The 23961-nt window shown below is 40.8% G+C and overlaps 1 protein-coding gene across 2 annotated transcripts in view; it reads left to right on the top strand.

Annotated features, from left to right (window-relative positions):
- Positions 1-8256: 8256 nt before the first annotated feature.
- The window catches only part of OSBPL10 (oxysterol binding protein like 10), a 127113-nt gene continuing 111408 nt past the window's right edge, over positions 8257-23961 (top strand). Inside the window, exon 1 of one of the 2 annotated variants that reach the window (XM_075053105.1) lies at positions 8257-8899. In XM_075053105.1, the coding sequence (XP_074909206.1) occupies positions 8586-8899 (314 nt within the window). In that variant the 5' untranslated portion in view covers positions 8257-8585. The remainder of the gene's footprint in view (positions 8900-23961) is intronic. The other variant, XM_075053098.1, reaches the window with a different exon arrangement.

Genomic DNA, 23961 nt, shown 5'->3' with positions numbered 1-23961 from the left:
CTGATGACAGTTTCAAATATCTGTGAGAAGTTTTTCTTTTTAGAGATCCAATGCCTGTCTTGTCAATTAGGGGTTGACCTCTCCTGATCAGGGTTTCAAGGTCCCCCAGAATTGGTACCTATTTTTCCCCAATAGGATAGTAAGATTAGACATTCCTTCTTCATTTCACACAAAGAGGATGTCAGAAAAATGAAAACAAATTTCTCCAGTCTCCTGTGTATCTTATAAAGAAGGAAGAAAATTCTGTGTGTGTGCAAACCCCTGGATTCTTCCTCTTATTGTCATTTCAAGTTGTTTGTGTCTGGAAACTGTTTTATCAACTTTCATAACTTTAATGCTATCTCAATTGCTGAAAGCATAGCCCTATTTTAGGCTGTAACACAGTATCACCATAGTAGGGGAAGTTTATGATTGATTGAAGTTGGCAGAGCTCAGAGTTTAGAATGTCTGGAATTGTGAACTGCAGCTAAGGAGTGCCAGTTCCAGGCATCCTCTATGGAAATGACCAAGGTTAGGAAAAGTTAAACTGAAAAATGGCAGCTTCCGGAATTTGTAGTTTGCTTATTCTAAAAAATTAACATTTGTTTCTACCTTTGAAATCATGGCAAATACTCTCATATCAAGCCATGTATGAATGCACATTCAATTTTGCAGAATAGGCTCTCAAAAGACAAAGATCAAAGCTGACAGCTGAGTTTCAGAAACCAGAGAGACGGAATCATAACTCAGCTCTTTGCATATTTGAGGTTATCTCCACTGGATACTCCTGTCAAGGCTGAGTGTGATATGAGAGAGCAAGCATTACAAGCAAATTCACTGGAGAAGAGGGAGAAAAAAATGTGGCTGTCTTCTTCTGTCCTGCAACCAGCAGAGGATTAGATAAATGACCTTGTCAGGCTTTTATAAACCTCAGTTTCTACTATTCTTCAGAATCAGTGAAGATAATAGTCAATTCTGTGCTGTGGGGTCCTGCTGAACATAATGTTGTCTATCTGTTATATCAGCATTAAACCTGCAGACCACAAAAGAATTAGCCCAGCATTTGCATGCATGAGGCAATATGCAGCACACTCCTGTTATTTTTTTTTTTTAAAAACCCTAATCTTATTTATTGTAATATGTAAGAAATTTTGGTTCACGCATTTTTCACAAGCTATTATAATTTGTCTGTTATCAGCCAAATTATAATCACTCAGTGGTGAACCCTGGCAAACAAAATGTCATCCCTAGCTTGGGATAATTGTACACATCACACATTCTAAAGTTAATCAAAGTATAACTCCCAAGACTATAAACACCCAAACTGTAAAAAAACCCCAAGTTTTACTGCCTTTTACACGCTTATTGATTGGTTTTATTGGTGAGAGCTAAAATTTAGAACTGAATGGCAAAATATATTTCAGTAGTTTATTGAATTTTCAAGAGATTTATTTTGATAGTAAAAACCAGTTAAAATATAGGTATCACAATTTGCTCTAAGTTTCTTGCATTTTGTGTTAACATTACTCATAAAAAACTAGGAAATTTCTATAATCTGCCCAGCTTCTAAAACATTGTCATGAAAAAGGGAGTGAACATTATGCTTGTTTTAATATGAGGTTCTGCAGTTTCAGAAAGTTTCAAATATACTCTGTCTTTTGTCACGTCTGTATATTTCAATCACACATATTGAAAGACCTACCAGTATTTTTTATGCAGATTTGTAGGTAAAAAAGGAGTCAGTCATGTTGCATTAGAAACTTGTATTTGTTTCAGTTAGGTTTCTGTAGATGAAACTGCTTGCAGAATGGAGTCTGAAATTAGTATCTGAAGTACTTTCTGCATAAGTAGTTGTTAGAAAGTTTTATTAACTGAATTTTTCTCCCTTTTGCAGTGCCAAAAAATCTTAAATGTTTGTGTTTTGTTTTTAATTTCTAGCGCATAGTTCTTTCCTTTTTTCTTAAACTGTCATCCCATTGTGTGGTGGATTCCCAAACTACCTAAATAGTATTTTTAAAGCTGATGTGAGTAAACTACACCTGTGCTGTGGGTGAATAAGCGTATTAGAGACTGGTCCAATTTGAATGAGACTAATTCTTAAGCTATAAGATACTGCATGCTATTATCAAACAACTATACAAATTGCTGTTGGTGGAGTATGAGGTCAGAGCTTAAGTGGCGTAAGCTAGCACTATATTATCAATAAATACACACTCTGCAGTATAAGTGCTCTATAGCAATACTTTTAGGATGTAAAAATGATTTTGCAAATTAGGCATAAGATTACAGGTGCGTAGATATTTAATTTAGAAAGTGGATGGACACTAAGCTGGGTGTTTTCACAGTGATACACAGCCTCATGCCTTATGAATAATAAATGTTGAAATCTGGCAGATTCCAGTAGAACCACTCAGCTCTCCAAAAAAGGGGGATAAAAGACAGCTTAAGCACTGGTTTGAGATATGATATAAGAGACTGGCACTGAGTAAACTCAGCCTGGTCTTGAATCTGAATTTCAGCCTTAGTGGGCTAGTGTACTTTTCAAATCTCTAAATGTTTAACTATGGAGCTAGAAAAACAGTGGGTAAAAATGCCTGCATGCTGTTAAGATTTGGTATATCGACATTTATCTGTAATTCCACATCAGACCAAAAAGGGTTACTGTTATCCAGCAGGTTATGCTAGATAATCTCAGTGTTTTCTTCTGGCCTCAGTGTACGAATGAATCTATTTTAAAGAACTGTATTTGTGACTACCTATAACAACTGTTCAAACATTATCTGGCACATAATAAGGCTGTTCCCACTAGCTAAAATACACAATATGTAGTGTTAGTGATATTTATGCTCACTTAGTTTCTTTATGCACTGGTTTCCTATTTGTTCCTAGTTGCAGTTCAAAGGGTTGATTGTAGCTATGTAGAAAATACCTTTCATCATGGTTGTCATACACATCACTTTCTCAGGCACATTTAATGACATCCAATGCAAATATATATCATACGCATAATATAAACTAGTATTCTCTCCAGCTAACCATCCCAAAGTTTGTATTCCAGAGGCTCAGACATTTTGATCAAGTTTTGTTTCAACTGGTCTAACCTGCAAATTACAGAGCAGTGCACTGCAGCAGAGTAAACAAGCTATGAGAGTCTAGCTGTGGCAGCACAAACCTCAGTCCAAATGAATTTGTAACGCCTCATGGTAGAGTAAATTACCCTGCATGCAAGTCTCTGTTTCCTTGGCTCATTTTCTTCTAGCAGCAAAGGTAGTTTGGGTACTTCTGCCATATGCTGCGTCTCTCTTGACTGTTTCCCTCTCACCAGCTTTAAGTTAAGTGAGGTTTAGAAGGATGGTTATGCTGGTGGAAGAGAAACCTGGATGAGAAGTTGCTGACAACAGGATTAAGTGTGGTGAAGAAGCATGTTTAGCATACATTGCAGGCTTACAGGAACCACAGAGGAAGAATAAGATGCATACTGATTCAGCAAAGCCAATGTTAAAGTTGGCAGACTGCAAAGTTAATGGTAGCTTCAACAAGTTCTTGAAATCCTCAGGTCAGAAGTGTTTTACTCATGGATGACATGCTGGTTAAATCTAAGTGAAACCATTATATGAGATAGAACATAGTATTGCAATCCTTGGACAGTGTTATGAAAAAGACCAGATTAGAGGGGTCACTGCTTCTTTTAGACCCTTCAAGTCCAGGAATCTGTGGAACTTGATCTGAGGAAGGACTGGAGGACATGCTGCTGTGCACTGTTCTGCCTGCTGCATTCACTCTCTGGCAGTAGACAATTGGGGAAGCATTAGTGAGAGCAGGCTTGGTGCAGGTGTGACTGTGGCATGAACTGAACGTTAGGGATCGTGTCTGAGTCATTACAGTGCTGATGTCTATAGACAGTGGTGATAGAGGCGCACAGTGGTATGTTTTTGCCCTAAGTACTTCCTGCAGTTTAGCGACAGATGGCTTTAGTTTCCAAAGCTCATGTGAAATGAGGCAGTGTCTCAGGAGAACTCTGTAGGGCAAGGAGGAGACAGTAAAACTTAGCAAGCCTTGGGGCATTTCCGTGGAATAGAGTCAATGCCTGAATGTTGACAGGGCAGAAGTAGTTTCTGTAGACCATATAGTTAAATTCCTCCATATGATTATGATGGTAAGAAGTTGTGTGGAAATCTGGTGGTGGGAGGAGGTGAAGAAAGAAACTGGAAAGCAATTCTAGAAAACTGTTTGCTATGGGAGCATTAAAAAGGTATAGAAACCCAAACCAAGATAACCAGGAAACAGAAATTGGACAAAGGATTATGAGCTGACCTTGTTCTAGAAGCTAAAACTGTGTAGCTTAGCAAAGGATGGAGAATCATTTCTGTTTCCTGATAAGGGCAAACAATATCGAATTTGTTACCTTACCGGATGTTTTGCTTTCTAAAAGGTGCGATAAACAATAAGTTACTTTGATTCTTTTGGGTACTTAAGGAAAGAGGCAAAATTTTGGTTTGATCAGAGAGTGAAAGTAACGTTCTAAAGGAGGACTGTAATGTAGTAGCTGTGTTACCTTGGGAACAGTGAGAACCTTCATTAGGCAGGTTGCTGTTAATAAATAGCTAATTAAGAATACTTGTAACAAAGCATACATCATGCAATACTGCATCAGACTAAGTCGGTGGGTATTACCCTGAAGTCTAGCTCTACTGGGACAGACCATTAGCTAGTAAAAGAAGATAAATACAGGTTCAGTCATTTTGAAGAACATTAATAACTTAAAATAAATGAGGGTAGGGGCTCACTGATATCAAGATTGCTATGAAAGGTTGTCCAGCTCTGTTAGATTGCAACAGTATGTACATACTAGGAAGGGAAAAGGGATGAGAAGAGTTACATACTCTTTCGCTTAAATACAATCTAAAAGCTGCATAGAATGCCAATGTCTGACTCAAAGGACCTTTGGTTAACCAAGGGGGAGGAATCCTTAGTATATGAAAAGCTGCACTATAGGTTAAACCAAAGGTCTATTTAGTCCAGTACTTTATTCCTTCCACTAGTAGGTGCTTAGAGAAAGACTCACGAACAGGGCAGGCATTATTTCATCAATAAAGTAAACAGTCTTCAAAGAGAAGTTTAGGGCCTTTCTGAACTTTGAATATGTCCAAAACACTTTGGTCAACCTTGTTTAAAGGTTCTTCAAAACCATCTGCTGTTTTAATCTTTCTAGACATTTGGCATCCAAACGCATCTCATAACAAGGAGTTTTACAAGTACAAATCATGAGAAAAAGTGTTGTGCGTGTTTTAAACCAGCTGCCGCACAGTTCTTGTTTCATGAGAGTGAAGAATCATTCCCATTAACCTGAATACCGTCTTGTACACTGGTTGTCTCTTCCAACTGAAAACCATGTTCGGTTAGCTCTCTCCTCATAGAAAAGCTGGGGTTTATGCCTCTTCTCTTTTTACTCTGTCCTTTTTGAAGGCATATTATAAATGCAGACTATACAGACACTGGCTGTACTATAGATTTATATAGCAGCATGCTGTTACTTCTGTTTTCCTTATGAGCTCATCACAGGTGTTTGCTTGATTACCCTTGAACAATGGAGATGGGGTTTTCAGAGGACTACTTAAAATGACTCGAAGATCTCTTTCCTAAGAAGCTATAGCTAATTTATAGATCATCTTTATGTGTACATAGTAAATGCTATTTTCTCTCCATGTGCTTTACTTTGGTTTTTAGCAACATTAAATTTCAGTTGCCATTTTTTCAGTGATTTAGTCACTACTGTGAGATCCTTCTACTATTTTTTGCACTTGATTCTAGTTTTAACTATGAGCAAATGAAGGGATTCTGATTTAAGTAGACACTGAATAACATAGATCCCAACTCAGAGTAGTGGTTTCCCTCTATTTGAAAAATAGCCATTTATTCCTATGTTTTGCTTCCTATCTACTCACTATTTTATAACCTGTAAGAGGACTTCCTATGTTATCACATCACAGTGATCCTTCTAGCAGCAGTGAAGAACGTTTTGGGATTTTGCAAAATTCTCCTGGAGACATAATGTCCTTACAGCCTGTTGTCCTTTTAATTTCAGAAACACCCTGATGAGCACACCACTTACTTGAGTTTTATTGTATAGAATGGTATGGAGAAGCTTCTCTATACCTGTGTAAGGCGGCTTCTTTCCTGACATAATTCTCTTCCAATAAACTCTGTGGAAGGCAGAAAAAATTACATTCATTACCTATAATGTAGAACATACATAGATAATGTGTTGCAGTGGCTGATGTGATTACACTCATTTCATTAAAGCATTTTATTCCACTGTTCTGGAATTGTAACTGATTATGAGGAGAAATGAAAGGGTCTTATCCTTATCACCAGCGAGCAGGGTCTGAGCTTCCTGAAGGAGCATGCCTTGTTCATTCCAATGCCTTCTGAAAACTGTGGTCATCAGAAGTAGTGGAGTTGAGCCTAAGAATGAGGATTTTCGGGTTGTAGTCACAGAGTTTCTTTCCACAGTAAACAATGATTGGGGAATTTTACAGGAACATCTTAAGAAATAGCTCTGACTTGGAAAAGTAGTTACTCTAAAATATTTTGTCTTAACAAATAACTGAGTTCATAATCTTCGTCTGTACCGCAAGAGATGTGCATTAAATGTTCCACCAATGAAATACTAAATTAAAATTCAATTTTCCAGACTGCAGTGCCTCAGTATTTAGCTACAACATGAGAAGTTTAACCACCCAAAATTCAGGATCAGGTTGCCCAACATTTCAGCTACCCAACCACAACACATATGGTAGGATTTTCCAGAGAGAAAACTGGGAGAATCTAAGTTAGGAGCTCTCCTCTCTATGCTGATTTATATGGGGAATGGAGACCTCTAACTGCAGATGGATTCAGATGGTTTGAGTATCTTCTGAGGTGCAGAACGCAGGGGGCACAGGACACTCGGTACACTCAAAAAATCTCTGGTAGACAGGACTGTAAAACTTTCCACAGGGTTGAAAGCACAGGAGCTAAGCTCAGTTCGTATTTTGTCATGGACTCTCTGAGCATCTCTGTATTTCAGGTCTCCAGTTAGAAAATGACAAGAATAACCACATCTCTGGTATGCTGTGAAGACACGTACTGTAACAAAACTGGGGCGCTTCACTAACGCAGCAAGGATGGCCACAGAAGTGATCTGAGGGTATGTAACCGCACAGCTTTGTACCGAGTTGACTGTACAAGGATCTGCTTAGTTTTTTACAGTGATCTTGAGGTTGGGTCAGGGTGGGTGACGTAACCCAGAATCATCCTATTTTTTGCAAAGTCTGGATGAATGACATGACCGATACGGTATGCCGGTACACGGAATGTTTTCAGGGTGGGTGACATAACCCAGAATCCTATTTTTTGCAAAGTCTGGATGAATGACATGACCGATACGGTATGCCGGTACACGGAATGTTTTCAGGGTGGGTGACATAACCCAGAATCCTATTTTTTGCAAAGTCTGGATGAATGACATGACCGATACGGTATGCCGGTACACGGAATGTTTTCAGGGTGGGTGACATAACCCAGAATCCTATTTTTTGCAAAGTCTGGATGAATGACATGACCGATACGGTATGCCGGTACACATTCCGTGCAGCAGCACGTGCTGTGTGTTGGGCACGACTGTTGTGCTCCTGACTGCTGGGCACGCCACCCACCCACCTCTTGATTCTTACCGAGCGCAGGCACCGCTCTGTGCTGCCGGTGTACCGTGTCACGGACAGTCGTCTCCTTGGTGTCACGCTCTGTGGTAACGGGCAGTGGAGTGCATCAGCCTGTGCCGAGAAACCCCCTCCCCGGCGCTACGCTTTGCGCTCTGGTGGGCACAGCTTTTGCGAGCACCACTCATACGCTTCGTAGCCCGGGCATCCTCCTCTCCGGTGGCGTTTCTGCGAGCACACCCTGCACGCAGCCGCTGCGTTCCTTGCTCCCCACGCGTGTGCGTGCCAGGCCTGCCGGGGGTGGGGGCGGGTGCCTGCCGGGCCCCGCGTGCCGGGCTCCCCCCTCTCCCTGCCCCAGGCAGGAGGGCCTGGCACTGCGGACGCGGGGCACCCTCCCCGCCCCATCAGCCCGGGCGCCTGTGTGGCTCCGCACCTCCGCCCCGCGCGCCGGGCCCCGTTTCCTCCGGGGTCACCCCTCTGCCTCGCACGGCACGCGCGGGCGTGTCTCAGGCCCGTGGGCCGCCTCGCCGCGCCGGCCGCTCCGCCTGCGGGTCGCGCCTTTCCCCCCTCGCCGCCCGTGTGCGTGGCACCCGCCCGCGCGCAGGGGCCTGCCGCCCGGCTCCCGCCGCCGCCGCGGCAGCGCCCCGGCCCCCGGCTCGGGCAGGCCCAGGGGGCGGCCCAGGGGCCGGCGGGAGGGAGCCCGGCGGACCGCGGGGCACCGAGCGCCGCCAACTCCCCTCGGCGCCTCGCGGGGAGGCGGCGCGGCGGTTCCCTCGCCCGGCGCGGCCCGGCCCCTTCTCCTGCGGGCGCCGCCCCCTCTCCGCGCCGCCTGTGAGTCAGGGCTTTGCCGGGCACGGGCGGCAGCCGCGGCCGGAGCGGGCTCGCAGCCTGCGCCGCGGGGCCCCCATGGAGAAGGCGGCAGCGGCGGCGAGCGAGGGCGGCGGCAGCAACAGCAGCAGCCGCAGCAGCAGCCGCCCCACGTCGGCGGGCTCGTCGCCCTCGTCCTCCTCCGCCAGCCGCGGGCTGCCGGGCCGGGCGGCGGCCGCGGGGAGGCTGGACGGAGGCGGGGGGGGGGCCGGCGGCGGCGGCAGCAGCCCCGGCTCGGCGGCGGCCAGCCCGGGGGGCGCGCAGGCGCCCGGTGGCAGCGGCAGGCGGCGGGAGCCGGTGCTGGAAGGGACGCTCAGCAAATACACCAACCTTCTGCAAGGCTGGCAGAGCAGGTAAACCGCCGGGCCGGCCCCCGGCGGCGCTGCGGGGCCGCGTCCTCCCCCAGCGGGCGCCGCTCCTCGCCCCCGGCCGCCCCCAAGATGGTGTCCGGGCAGCTGGCGCCGCCGCCCCGACACGACCCCTCCCCGGCCGCCGCGGGCAGGTAGGCCGGGCTGTGCCGCCGGCCCTGCCCGAGGCCAGGCTCCCTTCGCCCCCGCGCCCGCTTCCCTTCGTTTTGCGTTGCTTGTCCGTTTTCCCAAGCGAAGGAGCAGTCGGGCGTAAGGACGGGGCGGGCGGCCCGGTGTCGAGCCGGGGGGCGCAGGGCAGGGCGGCCGGAGCGGCGGCCCCCAGCGCCCCCGCCGCAGGTGCGGGCGGGGGCAGGGGAGGACTCGGGCTGCACATGCAGTTCTCCCGGCAGCCTTCCGTCTTTAGGCTGCGTTTCTGTCGGGCTAGTCTCCTTCTTCTGTGAAGTTACCTTGGATGACTGAAGAATGAAGAACTGGGTGAGATGCTCCCAAAAGAAATGGGGAGAACGCCATGCGTGTGATTATCATGGCTATTATTTTCTTGCTGCGGGGTGGGACAGCGGAAACAGTTACCTGTGTGTTCAGTAAGATCTCCTCTGCTGCTATGTCCTTCCTGTTAGACAAGTCGTAATTTGTGTTGATACGGTGACAGGCCCCGGTCCTGCAATTTGTTGGGTGTGGACCGGCTGACGTGCATCTGTGGGAGTCCCAAGGAAGGTCTGGTTTTGAATCTAGTGTCTCAGGGCAAAATTTCTTACAGAGTCGAAGCCAGACTGTGGAATTAATAATGCTGTATTGGGATCTTTTGAAATCAAGAGAGAAGATTTCTTATTAGTGTTTTACTTTCCGTTATTAAACTTTGTTCTCTCAGTGGATGGATGAAGATGAGTATCTATCTGAAGCTTGACTTTTAAATGTAAGGCATCACAGTGATGGTTTTGAAGAGGAGGACATTTACAGGACTAGTTACAAACCTCTGCATGAACCTTTAAAAACCAAAAAAACCCCAAACCTACCAAAACCTGCTGTTGCTTATATTAAGCGAGCCCAAGCAGTAAGGACATGGGAATGGCTGGGACCTTGATGTTCTGACAGTAATTTTAAAGCATTTATAAGTGACAGAGTTAAATTGCACAAATGCCAATGATGCTATGATGCTGACTGGTGTGGGGCTAAATCAGTGGTAGGAGTACTGTAGCAGTACTTCCTGAAAAGTTTCAGGAGCTGGTCTAATTCCATACACTGGAAGGCATACATAGGTGCACCAGCTGTGAGTGATAATGTCTGGTATGATTTGGATACACACTCATCTCCATAAAACTAGACTGCTTCAACGTAGACGTAGGGAAGGCCCTGTACTGTCACTTGGTGACTGCAGTTCTGTGCTAGATTCACATTAGACTTGTATATGTTGATCTATGCAGTCCTCCCGTAGTTTTGTTTAAAAACCAAATAAACACATTTTGATACCTAAAATGTAGGACTAAAATGCATGACTGAAAATTAAGAGCCCACCCTACCCCATTTTTTTCCCCCTGACACCTCCATCTCTTTTTGTAGAAATGGTAACTCTTTTTACTCTGAGTGATTTTAAGGGTCGTTTTCATGTAATCTGATGAAATTACAAAATACAGGTCATTGCTTATAAATCTTTGGGTCTAGAAGTGCCCGTTTGTTGTATTTGGGATCAGATTAAATCTTTGATAAGGCTGACAGCTTGAAATAGCATGTATAATCTGTGTATGTCCAAGAAACTTTTATCTGAAAACATCATGGGAAAAAGATAAATGTCAATTAAATAATTCTACTATAACACGTGGAAATTAATGTCTGTTTATTTTTAGCAGTCTTTTTTTAATGCTGCTTTATCATGCTTTGTCAATTACCAGTTTTATTTTCCATAAATTTGGCTGTTGAGCAAGCGGTTTATGATGACACTGAGCTTTTAGGCCAAGTAACTTTTTTAGTTTGTTTGCTTATTCTGTTCTGTCCATGTATGTATCTGTTTTTTGGGGTGGGGAATCTGATACAATTTCTAAACAGAAGAGTTGAAACTTGAGGCTTACAAAAGTTGGTCTTCTTACATAACGTCGAATAAATGAGTAGTGATCCATGGGTTCAAGTGTGGTTGTCTGTCTAGCCTTCTGAATATTTGTTATGGAGTGTGTTTTCTGTGAATTAGAGCTCAGTCTATAAGAGTTGGTAAGTGACTTCATAGCTGGCACCTGCAAATTAACCAAGAGTGTATGTGTTGCTGAACAATCATACAAATTAGTTTTGAATTTACTTTATCTGAAAAAACACAAGATTGTTTAACTGCATAATCAATACAGCCAGATGGCGTGAATATAAATAAAATGGAAAAATAAAGCAAAAACTGGCAGAGTTCAGTGATCATGGATTTGGAATGTTCTTCTTTAAAGCTCCTTATCCATTAGCCTAAATAATTTAAATGTATTTAATGTTAGCTATGCCACGTGGTGTTGAAGTTGAAAGGGTTTCCTAGGTTATCCAACACTTACTGTGCAGGGTAGCCTCTACAAGTCTAAAGAAATTATTGTAATTTGAATTATAATAAACTAGTGTCACTTTTTTTATCAGTTGTCCTTTAACAGGTGTATGTAAGGTAGTCTTATTTTGGTTAAGGCAACTGAGTATGAATACTGAAGCATAACACTGCATTTATAAGCATTAACTGAAGTAATTGAAGGCCTCAAATTCAGTCAATCTGGAGAGCTGCATTAGTCCTTAGTTTAAGAATTTCTGAGAGTTTGTTGTTTATTACTGAAGAAATCTGTTTGTTCTGCTCTAGCAGGTCAAGCACGACCTGATCTGGAAATGAGTGAGGTGGTTCTTCACCTTTATAACAAGCAGAAAGAAATGCTGTTTATTGTTTGGTTGCTTTGAGGCAGTTTGTTGTGTGATAAAGGTATCAAGGGGCCTGGGCATCTAGAGTGTCTCCACTGAAGTCTGTAACTTTCTGTGGAGTTACACAGGTATGAATGCAGAGAACAGAACTTAATCTAACACACAGACGCTTTGACACGAGAACACTTGTGTTTGGCCTGAGACATTGGGGCATCTGACTGTCTTTACTATGAAATTACAAGTAATTATGTTCTCAGAATTGAAGTACTGTTACAAAGCATTTCTGTTGGGATTTACTTGTTCTTGTGTGTATGGGAGGGTAGTAGCTTGTATTTTAAATGGGAGTTGTATGGGTTTGATGGACAAATATATCTCTGTAGAATCATCTCATGTCATGCAAAACCTATTTTGCATGAATTAAATTGATATTAATGAAATACTTATTGCCTGTGGCATTATCATCCTGTTTTTGAATAGATTGGTAAAACGTTGTAAAAAGTCTTAAAACTCCATTTGCCCAAGGTAGTGTGAAATTCACATGTGGTTGCCTCCCCCTCCTCACTTTTCCCTTTGAAGTGTTTTTAATACTTGTACTTGCAGGGTTTTGTCCTGCAAGCATGTATAAGCCCCTGGATCAGCTGCATTTGGGCTGGGGCTTAAATTTGGATTTGTAACAACAACAAATGGAGCCCCAGCTGATGGACGTTGTTGTTGCTTTTCTGAGCTGAACTGCTCTGTGTAAATTGTTTTGTAGCCCAGGTGTTTTCTAAAGCATTACTTTGGCCTGTTCCTGTTTACTCTCTCAGTTGAGAAATACATTGTGTTACCAGTCTGCATGAATCATGCCCGATGTACTTCTTGTGCTTGGGCACCGCTAGACTTCTTTTGGGGATTAGCTGCCTTCCTTGTATGTCAACAAAAAGTGTACTTTGGGGCAATTTGGGGATTTTTTTGCACTCAGTCTCTTTACTGGGCTTCACAATGCTGTGGTGTGGTCCCTTTACTTGTCTAGTTGCAGAGGACAGTTGCAGTCTGACTGCTGCCACCACAGAAAGACCCTTCCTTGCTTCCAGTGTCCCAAACAGCAGCTAGGATACCGCCAGAGGTTGTGCTGCTCTGACCGTAGGTGTTACAGGAGGGTCGTTTTCTCAGTATGTTGACAAATTATGTCAATGCTGTTTTGTGCTATAGCACCTACAAAAATCTGCATGTAACTTTTTTTTGTATTTTATTTTATATATATTCTGGAGAAAGCGATTGTGACCTCTTGCTAGTCCATCTTTTGCAGAATTTTGGGATCGACATATCTGCTTGGGGAGCTTTGGGGTAGTTAACACCTCTAGTAGTTGCATAATTCTTCAATGGTACCAGTCAAGTTGTTCTAGCAATGAATTGTGGTCGTCTTCCAGTGTAAAAAATGAGTAGATGGTTACTGAACAAACTATATGACTGTAGTTCTGTAAGTATACCAATATAGCTGCTGGGAGGGAAGTCTGTCCTAGAGAAATAAACTGTGTTTTTTAATACAGAATAAACCATACTGTCAGGATTCTAACAGTAGATGGTATCTGAGAAGGAGAAAATAACCATGTGCTTATTTAATGTTTGTGACGTTTGCCGAAATGGGAATTTGTTGTGTTCTTACTAGAATCAGATAAATGCCAACTCCTCCACTGCCTATCTTTTTTTGTCTTAGTGTGTTTCTGGCATATCTATACAGGGCTTTGTGTAGTGTTTTAATACCTTCCAGGACTTATTTGCAGTGGTTGGGAAGGGGGCAACTCCATTTTAAGGAGCTGGAGATGCAACCCTCTCTCTTTCTCCTGTTGTTGGAAATCTGCTCCTTAAATTTTGGAACCTTGATTATAATTTGTTAGGAGTTGTGGAAACTTTAAATTTTCAAGGCATTTTGATAATATTGGGCTAACATTCTACTAAAGATTTTAGTTGCAAAAGAGATTTTACTAGAAACTGTTGTCCCTTCACATGTAGATTCTGTTTGTAGTAGATCCAATGTGGAAAGGGAGAAAACTACTTAAAACCAACATGTTTTATTTCTGTTGAACAAATGAATAGGATATTTTCTGTGCTGAACACTCAGGAGTCGCATATATTACATTACTGAAATTAAGATGTCTGTCATCAGTTTAAAATAAACTTGGAATTTAAAATGTCAAAAAATCAGTTATTAATAAGTTCTGTTTTGGATTAAGGCACTAATCTTTTTTTCTTAATCCTGAAATCTATGTAGCAGAAATAATTACATGCAAATGTAAGCTTTCTTTTTTTTTTTCCTCTCCTTCTTTCACTTTTTGTGTTGAAACTTTCCCTGTAGTGTCATTAATGCTCACTTAAAAAAAAGTAAACAAAACAAAAAAGTGAAAAAAAAAAAAAGGTAATATCTTTAAAAGTATATCCCTAATTTCTTTGTGGAAAAATTAGAACTTTCACTTAACATGCACTTTGTCTTTGTTTCATTAATGGTTGATTAAACTTAACCGGTTTAATCATGAACTGGTTGATTTACTTTCAATAGCTTTTGCTGTTGCCTCTAAACTAGCTCTGTTGGGATAATGGAGAAGGCCGTTCAAACAGTGGAGTCAGAGAGAGAATTTTTACAGGGTAAGAGGGAGGCTGAGAAATCCATCATTCTCTGCCCTTCAGTGATGCTTACAAGAAACATTTGGAAAAAGACAACTTTGAATCTCAGGCTGAAATTGAAAAGATGGTCTTGTGGTTAAGGAATTGGTTTGCAGTGTGGAGATGTGCATTCTGGTTGGAGAACTGCTGTGGATATTTCTCTTGTCCCCAGGCAGGTAACCAAAGTTCTTTGTTCCTCAGCTGCTTGTGTCCCATGGTGTCAGGGCTGCTTATGCCTATGCAGAGGATAAATGCATATGATGCGTAACAATCTAATGCATAAGATGCTTGATGGTAAGGTAGAAAAAATCTGTTTAAAACAAATGAGACTCGGGCGTTTTCACTCAGGGCGTATATTTGGGATTTGCAAGTGCAATTCAGAGCTGAGCAGCAGTCTTGTACCAGAGGGAATGAAGTGACAGGCAAAATAGAGCGTGGTCTTCCTTTCACCCAGATGTCACACTTTCAGACAGTGAAAAGAAGTGGCAGTTGGCACTAACACTGAAGCACTTACCCTTATCTGGGTTTTGTTATTACTAGCTCGTTTTGCTGCTAGCTTTTTGAATGGTGATTTCTGTGCTTGGCATCACGATGATAAATGTGGTTCAAGGGAGCACACATGCACTTGCTGGCTCATTTAAAAAAACCCACCAGTTCATGAATATGGATTTTGTTCACGTAGGAGAAGTGACAGTAGGTTGTTAAACTAAGTAATGTGCCTGGAGTCTTTTTATGAGTGTGTAAGAAAAGTATTCAAAAGATTTCCCCAGTCATTTTATATTTAAAAACAGTTGTTTAATAAGAAGAATGTATTTGGGCTTTAGCTTCTCCTAATACTCTTGCTTTGTTCTTTATGATGTATTTAAAAGGCTGAACCTTCTAAGTGAAAAGGATGCTAAAATTGCCATAACTAGTGGTTTTTAATGTAAAATTGTATTTGTTAAATATATATTATAATGAATGATGAAACCAAAAAGTATTAAATTTGGATCAACTGAAAATGCTGAGTTTGTTTCTTTGGTCCTAATACACTTCCACAACTTTATTTTCAAGTATCTCGGTATTGTGCTTTAGATCTTGTAGGCTTTTGTGGATATCTTACTGAGATGTTTGATTACTTTTTGGAACCTAATCCAGGGAGGCAAAGTTTGCTTAGTATTTAACTGTTGCATATAAAAATGTTTCAGTAAACGCTGTCTAAATGCTACTGCATTCTCTTTTGAAGATGGTATTTAATTAGTAGGTAATTTAAAGTTGAAGAACGTAGGTCCTTAACTACCCAGTTGTGTAGCACAAGGCATAGAATTTGTCATGGTTTCTGTTACATCTAGACTTGTGTTTCTCTTTGGGTATCTATCTGAGAATTTATCTTCCAGCGATAGAGGATTCTTTACCATAGCTATGGGAACAATTTGCCCACCTTTAATCACTACTTAAAAAATTGCCTGTTGTTCTGAATACATGTCAGCCTTTGACTTTTCACTGAATCTGGTTATGTTGCTTGTGCATGAGACTGAAGATACCTCGTATCAAATTTAATTTCTGTGTGCAGTCTTTCTGGGCAGGCTAGGTTATCTTTTGTCTGTATTTGGAGTATCTAGAACAATGGAGTTTTCTTGCTGCAAGTCAGATCTCTGAGTAATTTTAATAATTTATGATAGTTCTGATTATTATTTGGTATTTCAATGTTTTTCTTCACATGTGGACACCAGAACTGTGTACAGTTTCAGTTGTGGTTGCACTGGGGGTCAAATACAGGGGTAATGCATCCCATTTTCTCCAACTCAACATTGCCTGCTTAAAAAGTTCAGAGACCATTAGCTTTTCAGGTCTTCATCATTATTTTTTGAAAGCTAGGTTGTTCATCTTGTCTTGTAAGTTTAACTGTTAGTCTAATTACACAAAACACTGAGACCTCATGTTCCCTGCTGCTGCCTGGGTTCTCCAGACAGGTATCTTCATACCCAGGCTCTTGTTATTTCCTACTTGCTTTGCTTAAGCTGTCAGTGGCGCAACACCCTGGTGCTTGTCACGCCGTTTTCTCCTGATATCCGGTATACTTCTTGATCCAGTGGCATATGGCATAGTACTACCAAAATGAGTGCCAGAAGTGTTGAAATGAAGAGTACCACTTAACTATCCTTTTTTGGATGGCAAGGTGATGAAAAGGAGTGCTGTGGGAGCTGTCTCCTCGCAGTATGCTCTCTCCATGGTTAGCATGTTTTTGCATATCCCCAGTGATACTTCTTGGGCTTTCTCGTGGTGTGTGCATGCCCTGGTTTTGAGGGGGTAAAAATAGTAGTTAATTATTTGTTTACAGAAGACAATAATTTTAAAATATAGTTGAGGAAACTGATTATTAGCTGGAAGAATTACTCGGACAAAATAATCAGTAGATTTTTCCTTACTCTGAATTTTTATGAGTCAGTGCTTTTCCAGGTAAATTCTCTATCTTGTAATTATGACTTTTTGTCACGAGATGTATGATTTTATTTTGACAGTATTGGAATGCGTGTTGTTTGCTGATGATAGCTTACTTTCATGTCATCAGCAATCTCTATGGAAATTTTTTTCCCCATCTAGGTCATTGCTAAACACTCCAAAGCCAAGAACTGATTGCCGAGGAACCCTATTAGAAATACATTCACTCAAAGATCCTCATTTAGTTATATTTTGAGGCTGGCTCCATCTCTTAACTGTTTTTCAATGCATTTAATGTGATTGTACTTAAAACTCAGCACTGCCTGCATTAGAACATTGCTTCAGTGCTGTTAGTATTATGAAGCAAACTTGTGATATCAGAAACCTAGCAGGTGTTCTGGAGGAAATTTGTTTTTAGTAAATGCATACTTGTTACTGTTAATTATCTTGCTTTAAATATCTTTTGTTTGTTTAAAAATGTACTGTATCAGCTGTTGCATTACTTTATTGAGCATTGGATTGGCTGAGAGGCATATGCAATTACCTAGGCTGTTGCATTTATACTTTTTAAAATATTTGCATAGTGTAGTTTCCTTCAGTTTGGGAACTTTCCCATTGGTTTTGGTGGAAAGGAGCTGGATGCACCAAGTATTGATGAACCTTAGCATTTTGAATCATTCACTACATGCTTGGTGAAACCTAACAATTTTGTTAGTAGTATCTTTCCGATAAAATTACAGTTTAAAATTTGGAGTATTATTCTTCAAAATAAAAGACAGGGCTACACTGATACGTAGTATTAATTGCTGTATACTTGGTGTTTGTTTCAGGACCCTTCTACAGGCTAAACGCAGTTGCTGTTGTGTATCTCTCAGTCCAGTGCACCCACTCAAGAGTGTTGTACAGTATTTGCAGGTGCCTTAAGGTATTTGACTGAAAAGACCTTAGGCTATCAGTTGGATGGTTGTAAGTTGAAATCCCTAACGTAATATTTTTCTGTGGTTTTGAATAAGTTACTACTACAAGTTCATTTATCAAGTACCTATTTCTCAGTGACCTAGGAAGTGGCTTTTCTTCAGTTACACAGCATTTTAGAGATTAACTGTTGCAGTATTAAGAGTTGCGCCTTATATGGTCTGCCTTTCATCAGGTTCCCAAGATTTTTTATAAAATAAGTCGATGATTATTTGATTTGGTTGAGAATGGACTTGGAGCACAGTTAAGAAGTGTGATGGGACAACTTGTCTTGGGTCATTCAACAGTATATTTGAAAGTTAGAGGAAGTGCGTAAATGTAAGTTGAGCGTCTGTGTCGATAAAGCTTCTGCATTTACCTTATATACAGAATTGTGAACCACGCTGCCACTTGCAGCTATATTGGTAGCTACATCTTCAATCAAGATAGGATGATGCTTTCATGTAAGGGACACATACGTGCTGTTGGAAAATCTACGCACTGGAGTCAGACTAGTATGTTTAACCTCACTAGGAGAGGGCTGTGTGTGTTTTTCTAGGTTTGGAATATGGAGAAAACCTTCCTGGTAAAAGGAGAATGGCTTAAGCTACTGCAGGCAAGACCAGGCATTCTGCTGCTATTCTCCTTAAATTTATAAAATTAAAAAAAATGGGGGAAGAGGGGAAATGGCCAACTTGTCTGTTCCCATTATTTGGAGGTGGCAGGGAATTGATTGGGTTTCTCCATACTGCTTTTATCATGATGATAAGAGGAAGATAATGAACTTGATCATGAAAAAGATACTGAAGTGTAGGCACAATGGAGAAGCAAAACGTGTTATTCATTGCTGCAAGCATTTGGGTATTTTGCAATGGCACAAAAACCTCTCTTGAAGGTGAGTGGGGTTTTTTTGGGGTGGGGTGGTGGTGTCTTACCACAGTAAGCTTTTTATAGAAGCTCCTGCTCTTGAAAATGGAATAAAGAGATTTCTTTTTTTATTTTTTTTATTTTTTTTTTTTTGCTGGACGGTTTGCTTTCTACACAGTAAGGTGTAGTGTGGGTTTTGTGTTTCCCATCTTTTTTTTCCCGTCTTTTTTCCCCTGGTTAGTAGGCTTTGATTTTTGTGACTGTTGGGTTCATGTATCAAACTTTATCTTATTTTTATTAATGCAAGTGCAAGGAAAGAGTAGTTTGGTAATAGAACATAGAACAAGGGAGGAATGAAGAGATCTAGAATGGTGGGAGAGATTTAGAAAAGGAGTTAAAGCCTCTGGAGGACGATGGAGGGAAAGGGAAGAAACAGAGGAGGGTAGGAAGTAGATACTGAACTGAAGACAGCAGAAGGATAGACCTTTACCACTTTTTAAAAAAATAAAAAAGAATGTCTGGAAATCATGTAACATGAATTCAGAATGAAGTCTTGGAAACCCAAGTGAGATAATTTACTCTTGTTTATTTTAATTCTGCCATTAAGAATGGCACACGAGAACTAGAGAGGAACTTAGTATTTTCTGAATTGCAGAATGTGTAACGCAGTGACAATTTTTCTGGTTTTGCTTTCTTTCCTCTGCCACCTTCTGTAGCAGAGCTCATTTCAAGCTAGTAGATGACTGATGTGAATAGCAGCCAGAGGTAGCTACTGACAGTGTCCACCTGGATATATATTAATGTGCCAGACTTACCTTTGCCCTTTTAAACACAGTATTTTGTTTATGTGGGAATTCAAGCATATGTGATGATGAAACTGTTTTCCTGTTAAAGACTATAAGTATTGTTTCTTTATTTTTAATTAAAACAATGAGGATCTGGATTTTTGTAGAACAACGTTTTTAGAAATATATATATAATGAAGCAGCAATCTAATGCTTAAAGGTCTTTGGAAGTAATTGTTGCTTGCAAATCTAAATATGCTTTCTTCAGAAGGATCGTGGGTAATACACTGCATATCTCACAACATATTGATGAAACCACCCTCTCATGGACTCTGTGGACTCTATACATATGTTTCTAAGAAACAGTGTTGACAAGATACTCTGTTGTGAAGATGGCTGCATATCAACTGTCAGGATAAAGACCAAACATAGAAACTTCTCATTTCTGTCAATGAATTGATAGACCTAAGAGTAAAGGCAAGGCAAACCCTATTGGACTGCAAAGTATTGGCATAGAAAGCTGATAAGTTCCAACTATTCCAAGATGATGTAGCATGTGAGAAAGGTCTGGTTTCTGCAGAGCTTTGTTTGAACTAGCTGGGGTGGAGAAGAGATGGAAATGAGCCAGCACGCTGATCTTGCAAGCAAGATCCTTACTTTGTATATCGTATTTTCTTCCATATGATGCGTGAAGAAAATACTGCATGGTCTTGGACATGTTCATTCTTTCCAACCAGGAACTTTTAGACTATGGATTAAAGAAAAAAATAATTTCAAAAGCTAGGAAGAACAAGCAGAAAGGAAGACATAAAATTGAGAATTCCAAAAATTCCCAAAGCAAGACCTTAACTTGCCTTTTGCATTTTTTTCTTCTATGTAAATATATATTAAAAATATATGCAGTTCACAAAAAATGGCATTAGTGGAACATAGCTGAGTTCTTAGCCCCCTGTATACGAGTGGAATGAATATTACTTGTCGAACAGGTTCTGTCAGTGAAATAATATTTTAGATGAAACTTGCAGTTGGGAGAAATGCCAACATTCATGTGGTTCAGTTTTGAGGACCTAGATGATAAATTATCTGCATTTTGAAAGTGAAAAAACACAGAACAAATTTAAAAACAGATGTTTTATTCTATCAACTTGCACAAAAATTACTGTCCAAACAGGTGTGTTCAGAAAGCATTTGCCTACTAGAAGGTATCTGGTAGTCCATGTATTCACTTAGAATATGTCATAATAATTTGTGTCTAGAACAGCTATAGAGAATATACCCTCAGTGAATTATATAAGTAGTACACAGTGTGGAATGAGGGAGGAATGAAGAATGAGTTTGAGGACAGCTGTCTCCTGGCATCATGTATATGTCTTTTTCTACCTGGAAATTACCTTTAAATTTTTGTTTTGTTTTTGCAGGTGGTAGTCAGCTCTTGTTATTATGTGTTTCTTCCACATAAATTGTATGAGTAATGTACATATATCCACAAGCCAAAAATAGCTAGATGAATGTGAGGCAGTTAGCAGAAAAAATTGGGAAGCCAGATTCTTGAATACAGAAGCTTTGTACTGGCATTCTGATGACCTAGATTGATGAAGATATGCACACTTCAGATGAAAAGGTGTTTTCAAACTGTTCTACTTGTCTGTTTTCTTAGAAATGTTATTAATACTTCAAACACACCATAATATATTAAAGAAAAAAAGTCATCAGTATTGCTTGCATCTTTGCCAGTATTGCAATACATTACTCAGTAAAAATAAAATACTTACTAAAACTAAGTTGTAGCACAACTGTTCTCCTTTTTAAACTTTTAATACCATATTTTATGGTGATAGTGTTTTCTTAAAAAAAAAAAAAAGCTTTATTTTTAATCTGAGAATACCATAGGTACTTCACAAAATTTGAACAAGCTGCAAATGTGATGCTTACACTACTGAGGTTAGAGGAAGAAGTGCTTGATCTCTAACTAAGCAAGTCTTTCCTCATTAAATCATTGCCAGGTGTAATGTATATGTTTTTCTTTTTTTGGTGTAAAACTGAGATCCACAAGTGTCTTTCATTGATTACAAGGTAGGTTTCAAATCTAAACGTTAATCTTTCAGTTTATAGGAAGGCTATTATATCTTGAGGTCCCTTACTCCTTGATGTTTTTAGCTGCAGACTAGAAAGTAAAACTGAAGAGTTGCTGGCTCCTGGCAATGATTCTTGCAGAGGACAGGGCATCGCAAACCAAGGATGAGCAAAGAAGTCAGTGAACTCTGATACAACCTCTATAAAACTTTGCTGACTCAAGGCAGCTAATTGAAAATTTATGCTATAATATCTATTGATGGGATGTGGTTATGCTTTGAACCTTATTGGATTGCATTATTGTAATACAGTACAGTCAGTACCTTTCTCTTGATATGTTCTTGTTATTAAAAAGTTGGCTTCAACAAAATAGCTTCTGAATATTGAAAAGATGTCAACTTGAAATCTAGTTGATCTAAAAATAAACTAGGAATAGTTTTGGATATGCTTGAAACTTTTTCTGCCATTTTTTAAACATACAATGATAATATGACCTACTTGTATTTGCCAGTCCTTAACATAATGTGTGCTGAGAAGAAAAACCCTCTTATGTAGTACGGTAACCTTTATTAATACAGTTACTTCCTATTATAGAAGATCTCTCTGTAAAAATTCCATGGATTTATTTTTAACTGACTGTGCAATCATGCTGTACTTCCCTTCCATCTCCACCCCTCCATTGTCAGTGCCTCTGTTCTCTTTGGTTTGTTCAAGATTTTTTGGACATCCTAAGGTATTTCTGTAATTCCATATTCTGTTTGTAAGAGCTACAGCTATAATTGATGCAAGTCCTGTCCAGTTAAGTGTTTGTATACGTTTTATTTAATGCTTACCAGGCTTCATACAGTATGCCTGCAATGGTTCCACACCCAGTAAGGAATGCCGTTTAGTGTGCCAAGTAAATTCATCATCAGGGAGATCGTGAAATGCAAGGGACCTGGAGGTTGCTGATAAAATATGTGGTTCATATTTTTGTTTTCCTTTTCTTCTTGTCTCTCTCTCTGTTTCTCTCTGGGAGGGCACTTTAATCTAAACATGCTTTTGAGGCTTATTTCAGAATATCCTCTTCTCCTCCCAAGCCCCAAATTGCACTGGTTAGGGGAAGGTTGGTAATTTGCCCCAGAAGTGAAAGCTGGGACACCTGATGTGGGGGTCATTCTGTCTAGCTGGGTCTCTTTGCTCCGGGATGAGAAAAACACAACCAGAGACTGGAATACCAGAAGCTTCTAATTCCTTGGTTTTCTTCTGTCATTAAATAACTTGCTAACAGGACTGCTAGTTTCCCCCCCAGTTGTTATATTTTAATAGTAGAAACCCTAGCGAAAATGTAATTATGCTGGAAAATAATGACTTCACTGGTACTCTTATCCTTCTTTTTTAATTAAGATACTAATTTAGACTTGATAGTCATAAGGATCTATGAGAACAGCCAGTATCTTGAAGCAAAGCTTTCAGGTGTCAGTACAAACATGAGAATCAGTTGCAGACAGTAAGCAATTGATAACCTGTCGATTATGACAGCCTTGTTCATCCCCTCTGTCCTTCCCAGGGAGTCAGAGGTTCAAATTGCAAGTTTCATTCTGCAGCTTTCTGGTAATCCAGTGCTTTTCCAGCCTTTATGTCCTCGTGCGCCCTGCGCTGCTTACAAGGCGTAGGCGGGTGATACCCGTGCTTTTGGGACACTCTAGGGTGTTGTGGTGGTTTCTGATGGCTGGCGTTGGCAGCTGCCCACAGCCCTGCTTTGGTGTGCTCAGCACTTCGTGGCTTGGAGTTCATCTGTGCCTGTGAGCTCAGACTGGTGTTAGTTTTTGAGCTATACTGAATTAATTCACAGGCCCTGGGCTCAACGGCAAAGGGTAGGTTGCAAGTATAGAATAGCTTGCTTCATTCAGTGCGGTGGTTTATATTTTGGCCAAAAGAAATCCTTAAGACGTACTGTGTTTTTGCTGTGCTGTGGTCTAAAGGCTGGCAGATCATTCAAACCTAGACAGAGCTCAGAGCTCCCCGTAGCACACATTGTGCTCCTCTCAAGTGTGGGAAGAATATTGGAAGTGTCTCCCTGTGCATTACCTTTTGTAGAGGGGTCAGATGGTGAGTGCTTCTTGGGCACGGGGCTTGTGGTGGGAGTACCTGAGTTGATGGATGAGCCGCGGGAAATAGCTGGGCCTTCTAAGCAGACTGTAGCAGCTTACGACTGTTAGCCTCATAACTTGGGTTCTTACTTTTTTTCTGTGCTAGTTTTTAAATGGAAGAATTAAAGCCTTGAGGAAGAGGGCTGAACAGATGCCAGATATAGTCGTGCTCCTTCTTGTGCTGAACAAACAGGTTGGCAGTTGAATATGAAGGTTTTCTGTAGGGTCAGGTGAATGGTATGAATCCACCTGTCCTCTTTCCCATGTTCTAAGGATCTCTGTCCTTTCCCATTTATTTGATCTTGCTTTT

This window comes from Buteo buteo, chromosome 2 (assembly GCF_964188355.1).
Source record: "Buteo buteo chromosome 2, bButBut1.hap1.1, whole genome shotgun sequence".
In the NCBI taxonomy this organism is placed as follows: domain Eukaryota; kingdom Metazoa; phylum Chordata; class Aves; order Accipitriformes; family Accipitridae; genus Buteo; species Buteo buteo.
Note: the sequence above shows the minus strand (reverse complement) of the source record. Positions and strands in the feature narration are given on the sequence as shown.